The 18,251-nt window shown below is 40.6% G+C and overlaps 1 protein-coding gene across 6 annotated transcripts in view; it reads left to right on the forward strand.

The window, feature by feature from the left end:
- Positions 1-18,251, forward strand: part of ARID1B (AT-rich interaction domain 1B) — a 428,198-nt gene that overhangs the window by 335,994 nt on the left and 73,953 nt on the right. For all 6 annotated transcript variants that reach the window (XM_069598783.1, XM_069598786.1, XM_069598785.1 and 3 more), the window contains one exon: positions 15,728-15,907. In XM_069598783.1, the coding sequence (XP_069454884.1) occupies positions 15,728-15,907 (180 nt within the window). The remainder of the gene's footprint in view (positions 1-15,727; positions 15,908-18,251) is intronic.

Below are 18,251 nucleotides of genomic sequence, written 5' to 3' on the forward strand. Positions count from 1 at the left end.
ACCATGCTGGCAGCAGCAAGGCCATCTCCTTGTCCCGAGGTTGAGCACAGAGTCCGTGCTCCATCTAGACCTGGGGCCCTGCAATGCCCACCCCCTCTTTACTTGGTGGTCCTGGTGTCAAGTATATCAAAAGGCAGCAGTCACAAATTCATTTTCCCACATTGTGTGCAGGCAAAAATAAGTTTATCTGTAGTTTGCTATTTCCCATCTACAAAGGGGTATGTGGGTGTGGCCATTAGAATTTACAGGAAGGAGGGAGGCACTCTGGAGATCTATTGACTTCTTTATCCTTACGTAGTATTGTCTCCTCCATGTTTCATGTACTTCCCAGTATAAAACTTGATTTATACTCTCCTGTTTGCATACTGTGTGGTGCTTCTTACTAAGTGAATAAAAAAAATATTAGTTCAGATTCTTTGGTATTAACTTTTTCATTACTGATGTTTGTTCTTTTAAAACGTCAAAACTTCAGCTTAGTATTGCCATTGATTTTTATTTAAACCAAATCTTTTCTCTCTCTCTCTAGACCTCATATAACAACATGCTCTCACCCAAAAAATCAGATACTATGAATTATACTAACTAAGGCATTGGAAGAATAGTTAAGATAACCCTAAAATACTGAAATATATTTTACAAGAAAATTATAGCCAACATGTGTAGATTCGCTTTATCCTTATTTCTTAATCTTTAACATATGTATCTTAAAATTTGAAAAGGGCAGTAAGAAATGGCTTACTAGTAGATTGTCCTGTTTTCTAGCAGGGAATATAGGATGGCCATCTGAGTAGATAAATAAGTATAATTATTATTAACATCAAAATGATCACATTTTTAACCTCTGTAAAATGTTAAGCTTAATGAAACTAGCAAATGCCCTTCTAGTTTATTGGATTAGCAATTAGGTGAAAACGTTTCGAGAAGGCTTATTTATTTGGACAGATGTAGAGAGGTTCAGAATTAATTTTTTGAAAACCTTTTAATTGAATTCCCTTTTAATTTTCACAGTGGTGTCTAGTTAAATATTCATGTTAGTGCTAGTGGTTTTCTGAAGGTCTGAACTAGATCTGGATTCTCAAAATCAACATAGGTTATTTAACCCTTTTCATCTAGTATGCCAACAGGGACTTCCTTAGTGTAATCCCATAGTATTTGAATAATTAGAAGGTAGTAATGAGGATTTAATTAGTCCTTGAGATATGCTGAAAGCAGAACCACTAAGAACCTTCCCTTTTGGATATGGCTTGCAAGCAGAATTGATGCTGCTCCCAGACTGTGATGTGTTAGGAAATATATTCTGTTGCTGGAGGCAGTACTTAGGCACCATTCCGTGACCGTATGGAGGGCGTCCTGGGTGAAATTTTCCAGAATTATTGGGTTCCCCCACCCCCAGCCTTCATTCTTGTCCAGCTACAGGAAAACCTTTCTTCCTCTCTCAACTGTTTAAATAGGTTTGTAGTTAAAGTCTACAGTATTACTATACCTAATTGAGAATTGTCTTTTACTGTATCAGTGGTGCCAAAATTAGACAGGCTAGACAAGTTGTGTAGCAGCTACTCTGTAGTTTCAGGACAAGGAAAAAAATAACAAAATATTGCAGTTTTACATATCTTGAGTATTTAATCCAACCAAACGTAGTTCTTGACAGCTGTATGTCAGATGAATCACAAAATTCTCATCTTTGGAATCTGATATTCACAGTGATATTTATCAGTAGCTCCATTTTTATAAGCACAAATAGTGCCATTTTCCAGACAAAGTGTGTAGCAGATGGGTGAGCTCAGGCATTTAGATGTCCTTTTTGTGTGCTACCATAAGAAGGTGAATCAGAATCTGTGTACTTCGAAATACAAGGTTACAAACTTACATATTTTAAGTAGATTGAATAGAATATGTCTTTGTTCTGTAATTAATCCCAAATGTTAAATGCTTTGATATAGTTTTATTCCCACTCTTTAATGGTGTATGTTAGCTTCTTTTCAGCATGAGTAGAATTCCTCATCAGATTTCTAAGCACATTCTATTTGGATGGGGTAAATCTTTCTCTTCCTTTTTAATGGGAAGGACAGAAAAGAGATCTCTTAAAATAAATCCAGTGTCTTTCTATAGATTAGACTGAACTCTTGAGGGCCAGAACCAAATCTCATTTATGCCCTGCATCCTTATGCTACAGCAACACCTTCTATATAATAGGTTCTCAACAGAGATTGAGTTGAAGGACAGAAAATAATTCAGCCTTCACAACCATTCAGAAGTTTCAGATCTATTCAGACCACAGAACAACCGAAGAACGAAATGTTTCTTGCTCTGAAATTAAGAAAGCTTACCATATTGATATGTCTTCTTTCACTTTTACCATTGTAAGTCATTTGCTGTAGCACAGTGTTTCTCTCTCTTGCACCAGATTAAAGCTGCCACTTCCATCTTCCATTCTTCCAGAAATATTTCTACAATCATACAGACAGTGTCAGTCTGAGATGGGTTGCTCACATCTGGAGCCTCACAGTAAAATCTGTTGTTTAGAGGCCAACCATGCTCTTTGCAACCCCAGAATATTTAAAGGGAAATAAGTAAAACTTTGGAAAAGTTTTTAATGCTGCTGGCTTATTTCCTAGTGATATCCACACCAAAAATCAGTTTTTGAAATTTTTAAAATTATTTTTGTACATCTTAATTGACTTAACTCAGTTGCAAGAACAGATTAACCAGTAAGTACAGAAATGGAAGATACCACTGAGATAATGGTTAAGGAGTTGGAAATGGGAGTGTGTGTGTGTGTGTGTGTGCACGCGCGCGTGCGCAAACTACAGAAATTATTTTGTCACTCTTTCTCTGAGGTTCTCAGAGGAGGATCTCCCAGTTGACCTATTTGTTCTTGCATGTAAAGAAAGGTTCTTATCACTTACATTGTGAGCATACTAACTGTAAAATGATGTTGCCTTTCAGGACAAGGGTATTGTCAAAAAGAGAAAGTAGATTCCTTTCCTCAAGCTTTGTTGTGTAAATATAGTAGATCAGAGTGTTAAGGCATTCATGACAGTCTACCCTCACCCCCAGATGCAATTAATTTAGCCTCCACTCTTAATTGAGGATCTCTTTTTTATAATCGATGGCAGATGAAAATAAACTCAAATGGGAGGTACCGTACAAGAGAGACTATCTAAGAAGTTGTTTCTAATTTCTTCAGCCCCAGAACTCTGCCTCTGGGCTGGATTGTGGACCAAGCCAAAGCTAGTCAGTAATGAAGGGAATAGAAGTATAGGAATTGTATGAGGGTTAGCGTTGAATTCCTATTAAGTCTGCTATCTAGAGATCTGTTCACCAAAGAGCTTGGGGAAATAAATACCACTACAATAAAAATCAGTTTGTGTTTGTTATAGAATCATCAGTCTAAATTTTAGAATATTTTAAAAGAAGCATAGTTTTGTTACTTTTGTATGTGCAGTAATTTTTTTGAATTGCCGATTAAAGCTTGTTTTTAATAGTTAACACTCATATGTAATTGGCTCATTATTCTTCCGTGAAAGTATTTGAGAACATCTGGATCTTAGGTAAATTCAGCATTGTGTATTGTGTGCACTTATTTATAACAACATGTTTTCTCCTGTGCTTTATGGGTCTGTACCTCAGTGAAAGACTGCTGTCTGCTTTGTTCCCCAAGCCAGAAAGCTTGAAGGCATCCTTGATGTCTTTTTCTCTCCCATCAGCTCTACACTAGTCACCCTGTTCTGTGGACTCTACCCCTCAGTGGTTTCTCACATCCTCCTTTTCTTGGCTTTCACTGGCATGATCCCAGCCCACGCCACTGAGGCTCCATCAATACCTCCCAGCCACTCTTCCTGTCAGCTTTGCTCCCTCCACTCCGCTTTCCAGGCTGCATCCAGAATGGTCTCTCCAGAAGAATGGTGACACCATGTCATTCCCTTCATAAAAGCCTTTAAGAGCTTGCCCTGCCTTTAGAGAGAGGCCTTGCTGTGCTTGGTTACGGGGTGCCATCTCACCTGCCCAGCCTCCCTTTCTGGGCTCGCTCTCATCTCTCTCCTGCCTCATGGTCTCCAGCCATGGTCCTCTGGGATCTTCATGTGTGCTGCTCTCCAACCCTTTTGCCACCCACTCCTCAACCCTCCTCCCTCCTCGACCTGTGGCCCCCTGGCCCATCTTTACTAATCTTTCATATCCTCCAAACAACCTGACACCTAGTAGGTCCTTGAGTCCAGTCTGAGTTTGCTACTGGAACAAAGAAGGAAGCATCGGCTAATAGGCCTGTACCGTCCCATGCAGGCAGGCAGTGCTCAGGAGCCCTGGAGGGGTTACTGCTGGAGCTCTCTCCCCAGGGAGAGCTCTGGGAGGACCAGGACCGTGGGGCCTTGGCCAGTGTCTTACTCCAGTGCCTCTTAGATACATCCTTTTCCTCATTTTAATCTTCAGGGAATTTGGGGCCAAAAATCTGGATTTAGGTGCAAACTTAACTACTAACTGGTTTTGTGACGTTGGACAAGTAATTGAATTTCTTCTTTCTCATTTGTAAAGTGGGGATCAGAGTGTCCCATGGATTTGTTGCATGGATCAGATGCAACCTTGTATCAAAAAGTTAGCTATTGCAAAGCACTGGGCAAATACTAGTAATCATAAACATCAGGCACAGATGACTGTGGTGAGCTGGGTTGAAAGCCTGAAAAAGTTACTTTCTTTGCTTCTTCCAGCAGGTAGAGACACATAAAATTGGCTTCACCCTCAGCACTGAGGTTGACTTTTACAGCTAAACTCCAAAGAATTATCTAAGGAAAGGCCAAATATTTTGCTCCTATCTGCCATCTGGATAGTCAGTCCGGTCCCTCCCCTGACTCTGATTTTTCTGATGATAGATGATGTCAGTAGCTGAGAGAAGACATCGTGGGGGCAGGTGGGGAGGACTTAGATGCTGTCGCTTGTGCCTCTGAGTAGAGGGTGTGGTGGTGACAGGAAAGGGAGAGGGCGCGATTGCGCCAGTTAACCTGAAAGCACAGCTGGGAGAACACTGGGGGCCTGGGTTACAGCCTTGAACGGGTCATTAGTTTCTGTCTTTCCTGGAGCAGTTCATATTGTGAAGAGAAGCAGGCAGGCAACTAAACACTGAAGATATTAAAATGTAACAAGAATATTCTTTAAAATCTATTTTTCTCTCCAAATGGGAATCTGACACCTATTTGCGATGAGAAATGGTTCTGTGTTTACAGTCGGAGCCTCTGCTAAGGTGATGCAGCGTGTGACCGTGATTTCACACATGTGGGGAAACATCTTTTATTGAACTGCCCTGAAGAAATAAGGCAGCTCTTCTGTGAATGTTTAACAGATGCCAACATGAAAATAAACCATCCATGTGCCAAAGGAAAAACGTGCCTTGCCTTTTGGTGGCTTGTGGAGCCTTGGGTGTTTTCTGGGTGTCCTGACCATGCTCAAGAGGCCCCCCTGACAAGGCGCCGTGCTCATGTGGACTTGGTGCTGGGCTCACATGCTCCCCTGCGGTAGCCGGAGCACTTGTGCTCTCTCTTTGCTGTTCTCTTTCATGGATGGGGTGAACCATGATCTGGGTCTTGTGCCTAATGCTGTTTTTTCCATCAGAATTTAAGGTCTCCATTGCTTACATTGCAGAATTTGTTGTCTTGCATGAAGAATGAAAGGATATACAGTTGGAGGCTTAGGTCCACATTTAAATGCCTTCCAGTTTAATTTTCTGAAATTCCTTGTATTTGCTCCATTACTTATTCGACTTTCTTTCTAAGTCAATTTTCTAACACCCTTCAACTTAGAGATGCATTTTCCGTGGATGGCGCTTTAACCCATCAATGATTGTTTTGGAGTTGTGACAGCCCGTCATTGCCTGTTGGATTCATGGAGCTTTCCTCTCTGTTTTTCCATGGAGCATCTCCTCCAGATATGCTTTAAGGCCTAACTATAATTTCATCTATTCTTGAGAATTTTTAAAATATTCTCAAAGATAAGGTATATCTCTGTCTTGTCCAGTGAAGAATTTTCTTCATTCATACCACATAAAAATATTCTATATTCATTTCATCTCCTACATGGAAAATGTGATTTGTGTATAATGACTACATAAATCAGTTCCTTAAAAAAATTTTTTTTTGGTCTGCCAAGATTTAGACAGTCACTGTGGATTTTCTTTTCTATAAGAATTTTCTTTTTTGCAAGTAAGAGCATCATCTAGCATTTTTTTCTAAACCAGGAAAAATATCCACTTAATAAACCACAAATAATAGCATGTTGAAGAAAATATTTGAAAGGTCTTGAAAACTCACTTATCTAATAATGATGTGGATAGACATTTTAGAAATGCTAATTCTCTATTAGGCCTATTTTCTAAGATTCCAAGATAGTAATATGTTTTCTTAAAAACACATTAAGGAAAACAGAAGCCTCTTTAGCTTAGTCTTGAATACTAGCCTCTGTATAAAGATTGAAGTATTAATAACATTTTCCTAGACTTAACATGACTTCTACTGCCATGTGATAGAATAGATTGTCTAGGAATTTTCCACTGATCCGAATATCCATAGGAGGATGACCCTGGTGAGATCATTCTTAACCTGCAGACTGAATGACTCCAGATTGGGTCCTGCAGCCCCACCACCAGTGCTGCTTTCAGCTGTTGGGTAAATGGGAAATGGTGTTCAAAGAATTGTCAGATTATAATGAAATATCTAAATGAGCCCATGTGCCTTTGGAATGAACTTTAGAACAAGTTGTTAGCTCCTTACTAGGTGGTGGGAACAAGTCTGGCCAAAATTGGGCCTTTATCACACAAGTTCAAGGTTCCTCAGCAAGCCCTCAGCTGAAGACTGATATGCCCTTATCTGAGGCAAGGTCTAGGAGGTTCTCTTTAGAACTGGAAATAGAATCTCCTTTCAAAAAAACCTAATAGATTGATCTATCCATTGCATAAGTGTTTATCAAGCTAGTGATTCACATAGGTGCTTGTGACTCAGTAATAAACAAAAATCAAGATCCTTCTTCTTTACTTTGAGAGTTTGTTCAGGCGCTTGACAGGACTCTTGACATCTATCTCACCATCTAGCTTTCTTCTCTTTTTCTTCCTCCCCCTCTTCTCTTTCCACTCCCCCAGCTCACTGTCTTAATAGGCAAACTCCAGGGACCCTGCAAGATTAGGAAGGATGTATGCTGAGTCTTAACACCACTCAGAACTAATCACTACTGTAGCTATTGATTGAGTGGCCTGAAACTGACAGGCTTCTGTTTTCTGAGCCAAGTAACGTGGCCAGCCAGTTATTTCTGGAACTAGCTCTCAGGAAAAGGGCACTGGCTTCTGGATAGTCAGCTGAGTAAGGAAGGCTGCCCATCAGCTATAACTGGCTCTGCTGGAGGATGGAGCCAGCCAGCCCAGCACAGTGACACAGGGCTGTGTGCACTTGGGCAAGGGCATTGAACCATTTACCAGACCACAGGGTGTGGCCACTGGGAGAATTAACCACGGTCCAGGAATTTGAAGCACTTTCCACTGTTGCCATGGTGTGTGGTTTGAAAGGGAGCCTGGCAAGGGAAGCTAGTTTGAAAACTTGGGGTCACTCAGATGGGTAATAAATGGTGGGTTGTATTTTAAAATAATATGAATAATAATACCTGTCACTTACTGAGCTTCTGCTGTGTTCAGGCACTAAGCTGTATGATTTACAAAGCATGCTCACATTTACTTTTATGAGGTAGACTCAGTAGTCATCCACCTTTTTCAGAGAAGGAAATTAAGGCTTGACTATTAACTTGCTGAAGTGTCCTAACCATAAGTGGTGAGGCCAGAACTTGAATCTGCAGTGACAGTGGAGATGGACAGAGCAGATGTATTTGGCAGATATTTAGGTGATAGAAATAATGGTGCTTTCTGGCCCATTAGGCTATCAGCCGTCAATTGTTCTTGCCTTGAATAGTGGTCCTCTTTTTGCCACAAATGATTACTTGAACATACTCTGAACGAGGAGCCAAACCATCACATTTATTAAATTGTTTTCCCAAAGTAAAAGTAAATGGATTCTGAATGAAGATGTTTTCTTATTCATTAAAAAACCTGTACTATTTCGTTCCAGTTCTGTGCCAGTCACCTGGCTTGGTCCAGAGGAGACAGATGCAAAGAGAATGTGTTTGTTTAAAGCCTCAGTGCTCACAGTCTGGGGGAAGACAGTCACCCCCACAAATAATGATAAAACTGTGACAGCTGCTCTCTGTCAGCTAACATGCAGCATAGAAAAGTATCTTTTTTTTTTGGAAGGCCAGGGAATGCCATGGAAGCAGCAGTAGGAGGAGCCAGGAAGGACAGCACGTCAGTCTCATGGTGGTAAATGACCCTCTAGGCACTCAGTATTACAGAGGACACAATCTAGCAGTCTGTTTTCAATCTGTGCCTCTCAAGCATGGGTTTTTTAGTTGAAAATATATATATAAAATATCAGAGATCATTGCACATAATCAGGGTAGAAACTTTTTTATGAAGTATACAGTGTATGTGTGAATACTGAATGTTAATATATAGACATATATGTATACTCATATATACACATTGAATCTTGGCAGAACATATATTTCTTTACTATGGATTGTGGTTTAAAAAAAATACTTGAAAGTGGTTTCAGTGAATTAACCTCTGTGAGCTTCACTGTCTTCATAGCTGTTTTGAAATAGTCCATTGCCAGGAACATGAGAGATGGTCCGTAAATATTTGTTAAGTAGATGAATATTTGTTAAGTAGATGAATGTATGAAGAAGGCAAGTTAGGTAAAAGCGTGAGTGATCGAATCAGAGTGGGCGCTCCATGATGACCATGTAGACATGATGGGTCTGGAGAAATAGGTCACATTTGAAGAGACTTGACTGCTGGACTGTTCAGCTTCATTCTGTTAAGCAATGGAGTCAGTGGCTAGTTTTTGAACAAACACTTGAATATCCCTGGAGAGGTGAGAAAGGATGAAATCCATGGCATAAAGTGGAGGTCCTGCCTTGGATGCTAGGAAGAGATTTCCTTCTGAAAGGAGGAAAATCCGTAAAGGTAGGACATGTATGTTGGGGTACATAGGTGAGAGCAGGCTGTCTTAAGGGTGGCTCTGCCTTTTCCTGTGGTCTCTTTACATTTAGCAGCAGGTCTAGCAGAAGGCTTCAAGAAAGGGATTGGAAATGTTAACCTAACTATAGACAAAGTGAAAGTGAAGTCACTCAGTCATGTCTGACTCTTTGCGACCCCATGGACTGTAGCCTACCAGGCTCCTCCATCCATGGTACTTTCCAGGCAAGAGTACTGGAGTGGATTGCCATTTCCTTCTCCAGGGGATCTTCCCAACCCAGGGATAGAACCCAGGTCTCCTGCATTGCAGGCAGACGCTTTCCCATCTGAGCCACCAGAGCAGCCCATAGTCAAGACTAGAGCAAATAGAAGGGTGTCCAGTGACCACTGGGATTCAGCTAAATGCAGACTTTGGCTTCCAGGAATGAACATTGCAGCATCCACTTCGCTAGTCAGACCTATTCTTAGTCTTATTCAGATCTAGTTAGATTTACCTCCATCCTACCTTCAGCTAAGGGCTCAACATAAACAGGACTTCTTCAGGGAGACCTCCCTTGTCCCCGGTCCAAATTGGCTTCCCCAGTGCACGAGACCCAGGTTTGATCCCTGAGTCAGGAAGATCCCCTGGGGAAGGAAATGGCAACCCACTCCAGTACTCTCGCCTGGAAAATTCCATGGATGGAGGAGCCTGGTAGGCTACAGTCCATGGGGTCACAAAGAGTCAGACACGACTGAGCAACTTCACTTCCCTTCCTGTACCTTCAGAGTACCTGTACTTCTGTTTCCTTTTGCTCATACTTACTCTTAGTTGTTTGTTGGTGGCTGTCTCTGCCGTTAGAATGTGAAGTCCATGGGGCAGAGCCTGAGTGCTCACTGTTTACATCCCAGCACCTAGCATGCTGCCCAGAATCTGTCTCAGTTATTTTGTGATTTTGTCATTTTTCCCTGTTGATAAGTTTTATTGTCTACTCAACTAAGTTGTAATTCTTCAAAGACAAGGATCACATCTTTTACTTTAAAAAAAAAATGCTGTTTTTTCTTAACTCCATTTCCATGAATGCCCAGAGTAAAATTGGGGCATGCTAGTAGAAGATTTCTATGTCGTCATTGTGGGTTGAGTTACCAATGTGATACCTTAGATCAGAACACACCCAGTGAATGGCTTGTAGCATCACTAAAAAGGCAACAGTAATACCTTTGTATGGCATTCTCATGGTGTTTTTCAGTTTAGAAAAGTACAGCCACATATGTTTTTCTTATTTGATTCTCAGAATGGTCTTGTAAGCCAGGATAGGAAATGCATTCACTGCTTTATACAATAGAACCTGTGGTCCACACAGTGGATAATAGAGGCAGCCTCTATAATCCACATCTGATTCTGAACAGATGGCATGCATGCATGTGTGTGTTTCCTATTACTGCAGTACCTTGCCTCTCAGAATAGAGCTTCCACTTTGTCAAGGTTGATTGTACACGTGTTTGTGGTCACATATACATATAATGAAGGATTCAAAAATAGTAAATCCACTTATATAAACCTTCTATGCATGTACTTTATGGATGAAATGTGTAAACCATATTTTCATATAAAGTTTCTAAGATTTCCAAATAAGTTCTTTTATATAATGTGAATAATAATTATCTAAACTAGTACTTTTTTCCAAAGTTTGATTTTTCCATGTTAGATTATTTACCAGTTCCATAATACACCTAGTAGTTCAACAAGCTTTTATACTATGGGAAATTCACTTTATACTTCCTAAATTTTCCTTACTAGTTAGTTTGGTTTTCTAAACTCAGATGGTTAATAACTAGAAAAATTACACAACTTTTTTATTTTTTTAAAAACAGGCTTCATTCTTTTAACCGTCAGTTTTTCTATTCATAAACTGTGCTACAACCTGCCATTTTATAATAACATTCTAAAGGAAGCAAAATACAATCAAACATGTTACCATAAATAGAAAATTCTTGGTTGAAATTTATTTTTTGGAAACATTTTAACATTTATTTCATTCAAAATAAAGGTTAAAATGAAACAAAATGAAGACTGTCCCTCAAATAAATACGCATGCAAATTACAAACCTGAATTAGATTTTTTTAAAAAGTTTAAGCCATAATCATAGAGAACTAGAAGTGTCTCTACAAATATTGTATGTCTTCCCTCTCTGCATTTAACAGGTGAGGAAACGGAGGCAGAAAGGCTAGGTTAATTACTGTATTCTGCACAGCAAATGTGGAAGGCCCACGACTGATGTCCTAGTCTTTGCTGTCATACCATGCCGCCTCTCTTGCTTTTCTTTTTTGAGCATATAATAATAGTAACAGGTAGTGATTATTGAAAGCTCACTGTGTATGTGTGCCAGGCACTGTTGTAAGTTTTTTGCATGTATCATCTCATTTAATCCCCACAGCAACCTTATGAGAGAGATAACAATCTATTTTATAGATGAGGAAACAAGTAATGGACATGCAGATCTCTATATGCAGGATGAAAAGTAGAAATACTTCTTTTTTTATTAACTTCTGCCTTCTAATTTTTATTAGTTCGTTTAGATTATGACTATTATTCAATAACCTTTTAAAAATACAGTTATATACATAATGGAGGCTTCCCTGGTGGTTCAGCAGTAAAGAATCCACCCGTCTGCCAATGCAGGAGATGAGGTTCAATCCCTGGGTTGGGAAAATCCCCTGGCGAAGGAAATGGCAACCCACTCCAGTATTCTTGCCTGGGAGATCCCACGGGCTGAGGAGTATGGCAGACTACAGTCCATAGGGTCACAATGAGTTGGATTGCAACTAAACAACAACAATCCATAGTGGAAGTCGTTTTTAGCAGGATTGGTGCTGGCCTCTAATCGTGACAATATACTATGTATCACTTTTCCTACCTCCTAACTAGTCTTCTAACCTGTAGCCTTACTTTCCCTCAGTCCTTTCTTCATGCTACATATTATGGTAGAATTAGCTTTTGAAAATGCAAGTCAGATCACATTGTTTTCCTGCCAAGACTGTGTACGGCCTTTGCCAGCGTTAATCAGACCAGATTTTCATAGGATTGCAGATGGAAAAGTTTTGGTGAACCACGCAGCTATTTGGTAATAACAGCTAAATATGCAAGATGAAATACTTCCTAGTCATGACATAGAGTGGCCAACAGAAAATGGACTAATGATATAAATAGTTCTAGAAAAAGAGTTGAAACTGCTGTAAAATAAAATGTTCAGCTTTACTCATGATAAAGGAAATGCAGAGTCTAACACAAGCAAATTATAAAATATCCCTGAAAGGATACATTAAAAAACCACTTGCCTTTGGCCAGGGAGACTTAAGTGGTAGGAGACAGGAGTGTATATTTTTTTAACCTTTTGGAATTTGTAGACAATTACACAAGTATTGGAGTAATGTGGATCCCACATACTTAAAAAACGAAGAAATAAAAACTACCTACTTCATGCTGGTTGGAAACTGCACCTGAATATGTGGAGTGTTCAGAAGTTAAAATATACTCATAGTGATTTATAAACCAGAAAATTATCATCATCATCTCTTACTTTTGTGTATCACATTTCAGATTACAGGACATTTTCATGTGCCATTTCAGTTATCTTACAGCAACCTCATCCACATTTTAAGATGAGGAAGCTGAGCCTCAGGTAAATTATGATTCACCTAAGGTCACACTGCTAGTTTTGATCAGTTCACACACTGCAGCGTATTTACATAAATATGTCTACCCTACTAGATTCTGAGCTATTGACACAAGCAAAACTATAATCTAGGCCTTCTGTTCCCAGTTAGCTGCCATTCGATGATTATAGCTCAGAAAAGAGTCAAGGAAATTATGTCACCTCCTTTCATTGTCTTGGGAATTACATGGAAAAGGATGAGTCTAACCAAAAAATAAGATTTCAGAAACCTCTTGTAAGTAGTGCCGTTGTAAAAGCATACAGAGAAAAGAATGGAATTTTTTTCTCTCTGTATTTTCATTTTAACTTCCGTGAAAGGAGGTGGATTCCATACGCCATAGAACCTTGTCTCCAAGTTGTGGAATTTGATGTTACATATTCCATTTGGATTAACTTTAACATTTCACCTCTTTAGGAGCCTTTTCACAAACTTATTTTCTGCAAAATTCCAGTGATGAGTGAGATGACTCAACTGCATCATGGCATCATATTTTTAAGGACTGAATTAAGAGTCAGAAATGATTAAATAACTTGCCAGATGAGAATTCTGAGAAGTCATTTGAACAAACCTTAAGCTTATAGTAAGCATCTGAGAGGCAGCAATAACTTAAGGATGTGCTATATTACACATGTTCTAAATCCTTCAGCATGGACACTTCTTGGTTGAAGTTAAATTTAATGCTAAAAAAAGGACACATATTATTTTCCTTAAATAATGAAGAAGAAAACAGTCATTCTCCAAAGAGAGGAAGGAAGAAAAACTTATACAATCTGTATGGAATTCAGACACATTTTTTTATTAAATAGGACTCTGTATGAAACTCTTGAGAATTTTATAGTAAGGCTTAGATAAATATTTCATGTTACATCTGAAGATGCAATCATTTATAGTAATTTTAGCACTCTGATTTCTGTTTGTTTTCAGATTTGAAAAAGCAAACATTTTCTATGATGATTTATATCTGGGAGCTGCCAATTGAGCCCAATTTAACAAGCCTTATCTTTATAAATAAATGAAATAGGATAATAAGGAACAGCTCTACTTACTTGTATTTTATGTCTCTCTCTTTAGACAGAAGCAGTGTTAGAAGATTTTTTTTTTTCTTACTGAAATATAAACCATGGCCTTTGTAAACGCCTTACTCTATAACCCTCTAAATGTAAGCTGATCTTGGATGCAGGCACCGTCTTTCCCTCTGGCTGCCTCAGGAAACTCTCTGGAAGCTACTGCTCTTGGTTCTCCAGAGCAGATGGAACCCACCCTGCTCCGCGCTTGCCACTGTTCTAGAGCCTTCAGCTGACAAGCGGGGACTCTCACCAGCTCTAACCCCTAGGTTCTGGGAGTTGTTTTGCAAACTGCCCTTAGTTAGTTTGCTGGTTTGATAATTTATCTTTTTCTTAGATACCCATTTTGACATGGGATATTCTTTGTCTAAACATGTATTCACAGTTCATTCTATGTATAATACTTGCTAATGTTTGGCCAAACTACTGATGGATGGGGACATACCTTGACTATAGTCTTTCTCAGTTGAAAGATGGATTTTCTTTACCATCGGCCAGCTATCTGCTCAGCACCTACCATGTGGTACTCAGCGCTCTGGATACAAGAGGAATTTAAAATTCGTTCATTCAGTACATAGTTTTTGCACCTACTATGTGCAAACGTCCAACTGGGCCCAGAGGGTGCAGCAGTGGTCACATAACATGATCCCTGCCTTCCTGGGGCTTATGTTCTCGTGGGGAAGAGAGAGGTTAAGTGAGTCAGAAATAGAGTAAGCTGATTACAGGTTAGGAAAATTGCCATGAGAAAAAGAGGCGCCGTCAGGGAAGGCAGACCTGGAGGATGGGAAGGAACCAGCAGTAGTAGAAGGTTCTTGCGAGAGGGGACCGGAGAGAGAGGCTCTGTCATGGGAAAGAGCTTGACATTATCTTCTGGGAAGCATGAGAAGGCCATGGATTTCAGCGTAGTGAGGAGGAGAGAAAACTATAGGAAGTGGGGTTAGAGTGAGAAAAGCAACCTCAGACCACACAAGGTCCCAGAGACTATAGTCAAATGCTGGCATTTTACTTTGGATCCAATGATCCTGAGGGCAGGGGTGTTAGGCAGAGAAGATACGCTCTAATTTCCTTTTTATTCCTGAAAACCTGGCAGCTTTGTGAAAGTGAACCAAAAGGCACAAAACATGGGATAGGCTGAGAGGGGTGAGCCAGACCATGACAGGGTGTAGGGGGAAAGACAGGAGCTTTTATAGACGTGGAAATGGAGAAGAGAAGTGACCCAAGATGCATTTCTGAAGTAGAGGCAACAGACGTGCTGATGGCTCCATCACACCTTAGGACATGGAGTGGGAGGAAGGATTATAGGGCTTGTGCTGGGGACACGATGGGCAGAACTTTGCAGGAGGAAGTCAGAGTGTATTTGGAGTAGCAGAGTACATTTCAGACCCTCCACCTGTGTGCAGTACCCCCTAGGCAACGGTGTGAGTCAGGTGGTAAGTCTCAGCACTACAGGAGTCAAGGTGAGCAGTTGTGGTTCCAGGAGGTCAGAGGGAAAAAGAGAGTTCTATGTAGAGGAGAGCTGGGTGCTGTCCTGGGCTTGAGAGAGGGCTAGGGTGTTTGAATGGCAACATGCGGCCCTAAGATTCAGAATTGAGCGAAGGCTCTGAGGGATGCGCACAGCATGTCCAGCCTGGCAAGAATGGATGTTAGGAGAGGTTAAGGTTACTTGCCTGTTATCCCTCTTCTCCTTTCCCTAGTTGAAGTGTTAAATCCATAGGGTTCCTAGGAACCCTAATGAGAGACTCGGGTAGCCCCCTGGGCCCTATCACATCTTCCACACTGGGTTGAGATGTCTTTCAGTGTTGTGTAGGGGAATCCCACAGCCCCGATCTTCTCCCGTCCACCTTGCACACAATTCCATGTCCACTTTTGTCACCTGCATTTATATATTTCCATTTATTTCTCACTTAGGTTTTATGGCAGGCACGCAAAGAAACCCTCAGATGTCTCAATATGGACCTCAGCAGACAGGACCATCCATGTCGCCTCATCCTTCTCCTGGAGGCCAGATGCACCCTGGAATCAGTAGCTTTCAGCAGAGTAACTCAAGTGGAACTTACGGTCCACAGATGAGCCAATATGGACCACAAGGTAAAGAAAAGTTTCTCCAGAATGCGCTCAGTAGGTTGTAGAAATTTTGTTACTATGCAAGACCTTTCAAGACCTCAGTGTTATAAACATCTCTTAAGATCCCATTGTTACCTGACAGATCTGTGAGGTTAATGCAAGCCACAGCCTTTTGGTTTCCCATAGTGATGGGAAGAATAATTATAGCAACTATTCATTAAGCATTCATGCATCAGACACTCTGGTAAGTGCTTTTCATACATGTGTTATTAATAATGAAGGAGTGAACCCTTGTTTCTGTGATGTAGCTGTAAATGCTTGTTGAGAAAGCAGCACAGGCCTTGACCTGAAAAAGTTTGATTCAAAACTTAGGTTATTCTGTTGAGTCCTGGTTCTGCCCCTCCCTCTCTGTAATTACCTTTGTAACAATGTGCTCACTACTCAGAAGGATTGCATCCTATTACTTTTCCTCCTAATCGGTCCCCTAAGTGCTCTCTCAGGTAAATAATAGTTCTAATTTTCACAGTCATTGCCAGTTTTACTCTTAGAAGACAGGACAAAGCCTGAAATGGACATGTCTTTCAAAAAGGAAGGTAAGGCACGAGTAGAAAAACAAGTGGAACCATGCCCAAAATGCCCCATTTACATTCTGCCTTCCTGGACAGTGATGTCTGTTTTGTCTTACATGTGCAGAATCCTTTCAGCAAGGTTTTTAACCTGATACATATTTTTTTCTAAGTCACTTCTAGCAATAAGGCATTTGAATTTAGCACCTTCTTTATATTTTGTTTATTTAAATTAGACATTAATGGATAATTTAGAGAGAATGAGCTAATCTGGCACAACTCCCAGAGTTTCCTCACTTCTGAAAATACCAGGAATGTTCCAAGTGAAGGCAATGCCCTCTAGGAAACTAGCACAATGTTCACCGTGCCTCCACAGCCAAACCAGGTCCCCTGACTCACTAAAGCCGTAATGTTTCTCCCATCCAAGCACTAGCCAGCCCGACCCTGCTTAGCTTCCGAGATCGGACGTGTTCAGGGTGGTATGGCCACAGACAAGCCTTAATACTTCTGAGAGTGTCCATCTGGAACACGTGCTGTGCTGATGCCCTTCGAGCCTCTCCAGCCATAGACGTACCTGCAAGGCCAGAGGATTCTTTGAGGAGGCAGCCAGGTGCCGTCTCAGCTTTTTACCTGGTATTTCTCAGGAAAGCTTTCCTTACCTCACAGTTTGAAAATTCTCTTGTTTTCTGAAGATCTCTTTCTGGAGGATTTTAGCACCCTCAGTACTATCAGTGGAGCACCGTCACCTCACCTGTTGCTCTGTTATTTTATATTCCAGCTATTTGCGTTGTTGGGAAACTGTATTAGAACACGCAAAACAAATGTTTCCCATGGCCCTTTCTGCCTCTGTCCATGAGCATGTAGTGAGAGTGATATAAATGTGGGTTTGACTTGATTCCCTTCATGCCATGTCATCAGTAGATTTCTGTGTTATTAATTCCTGTAAAAGCTCTAGGAATTCAAGGTCCCGGTTGACAGCCAGAATCTGCCAATTCCCCATCAGCCAAGGTAGTTGTGACATGTAGCAGTTTGTTGCTGAGCTAAGGCAGGACGTGTCACTCAGTTGTGAGAGTGCCTGCTTGCCCTCTGTGCCACTCAGTAGGTATCTTCAAAACTGGGGGGACTTTGACTATCTGGAAAAGACGAGAACTTTAGTGAAAATTGGGAAAGCAGCTTATAAGTTGTGACACGCAAAGAAAATGTGAGCTTTTACTCAGAATGTAGCTGGAGACAAGGCCAGGGCCTTATTCTCCGAGTTAGGGGAGGCTAGGGCCTGGGACTTACCCACTGCCACTCCAAGGGTTTCATTATATAATCTTGAAAACTGGCCACTCTACTCTGAAATACTCTTGCAATCTCACCCTCTGCTGCTCTCAAATAGGGAAAGGTGGGAAGGCAGAGCCTTGGACTATCTGATGAGTCTTATGTGAATGGCTAATAAAGCGCTCATACTTTAGGAGTTAGGTAATAACACAGAAGGTAATTTCCATAAAATGGGTTTATCCTCTGAATAAAACCCTCAGTTTTCTGGAATCATTGAATAGTTAGATTCTTGATTTAATAGCATTGCTCCTGTGAGAGTTCTCACCCTACCTTGTATGCCTTTGGAAAATTGCTTACTCTCTGAGGTTTACTTTTCCTATAGAAAGTGAGAAAATTAGATTGTGTTTCCTTGGAAGTTGCTTCTAATTCTAATGTTCTAAGTCTAAATTTTGCTTCGACTCCAGCACCTTTTTACATTAATGTGGCCCACTGGATCCACTGCATAACAGTTTGGATATAGTCAAGAAGGTTGTTGTTTT

The sequence above is a fragment of the Ovis canadensis genome, chromosome 8 (genome assembly GCF_042477335.2).
Source record: "Ovis canadensis isolate MfBH-ARS-UI-01 breed Bighorn chromosome 8, ARS-UI_OviCan_v2, whole genome shotgun sequence".
Classification (NCBI taxonomy): domain Eukaryota; kingdom Metazoa; phylum Chordata; class Mammalia; order Artiodactyla; family Bovidae; genus Ovis; species Ovis canadensis.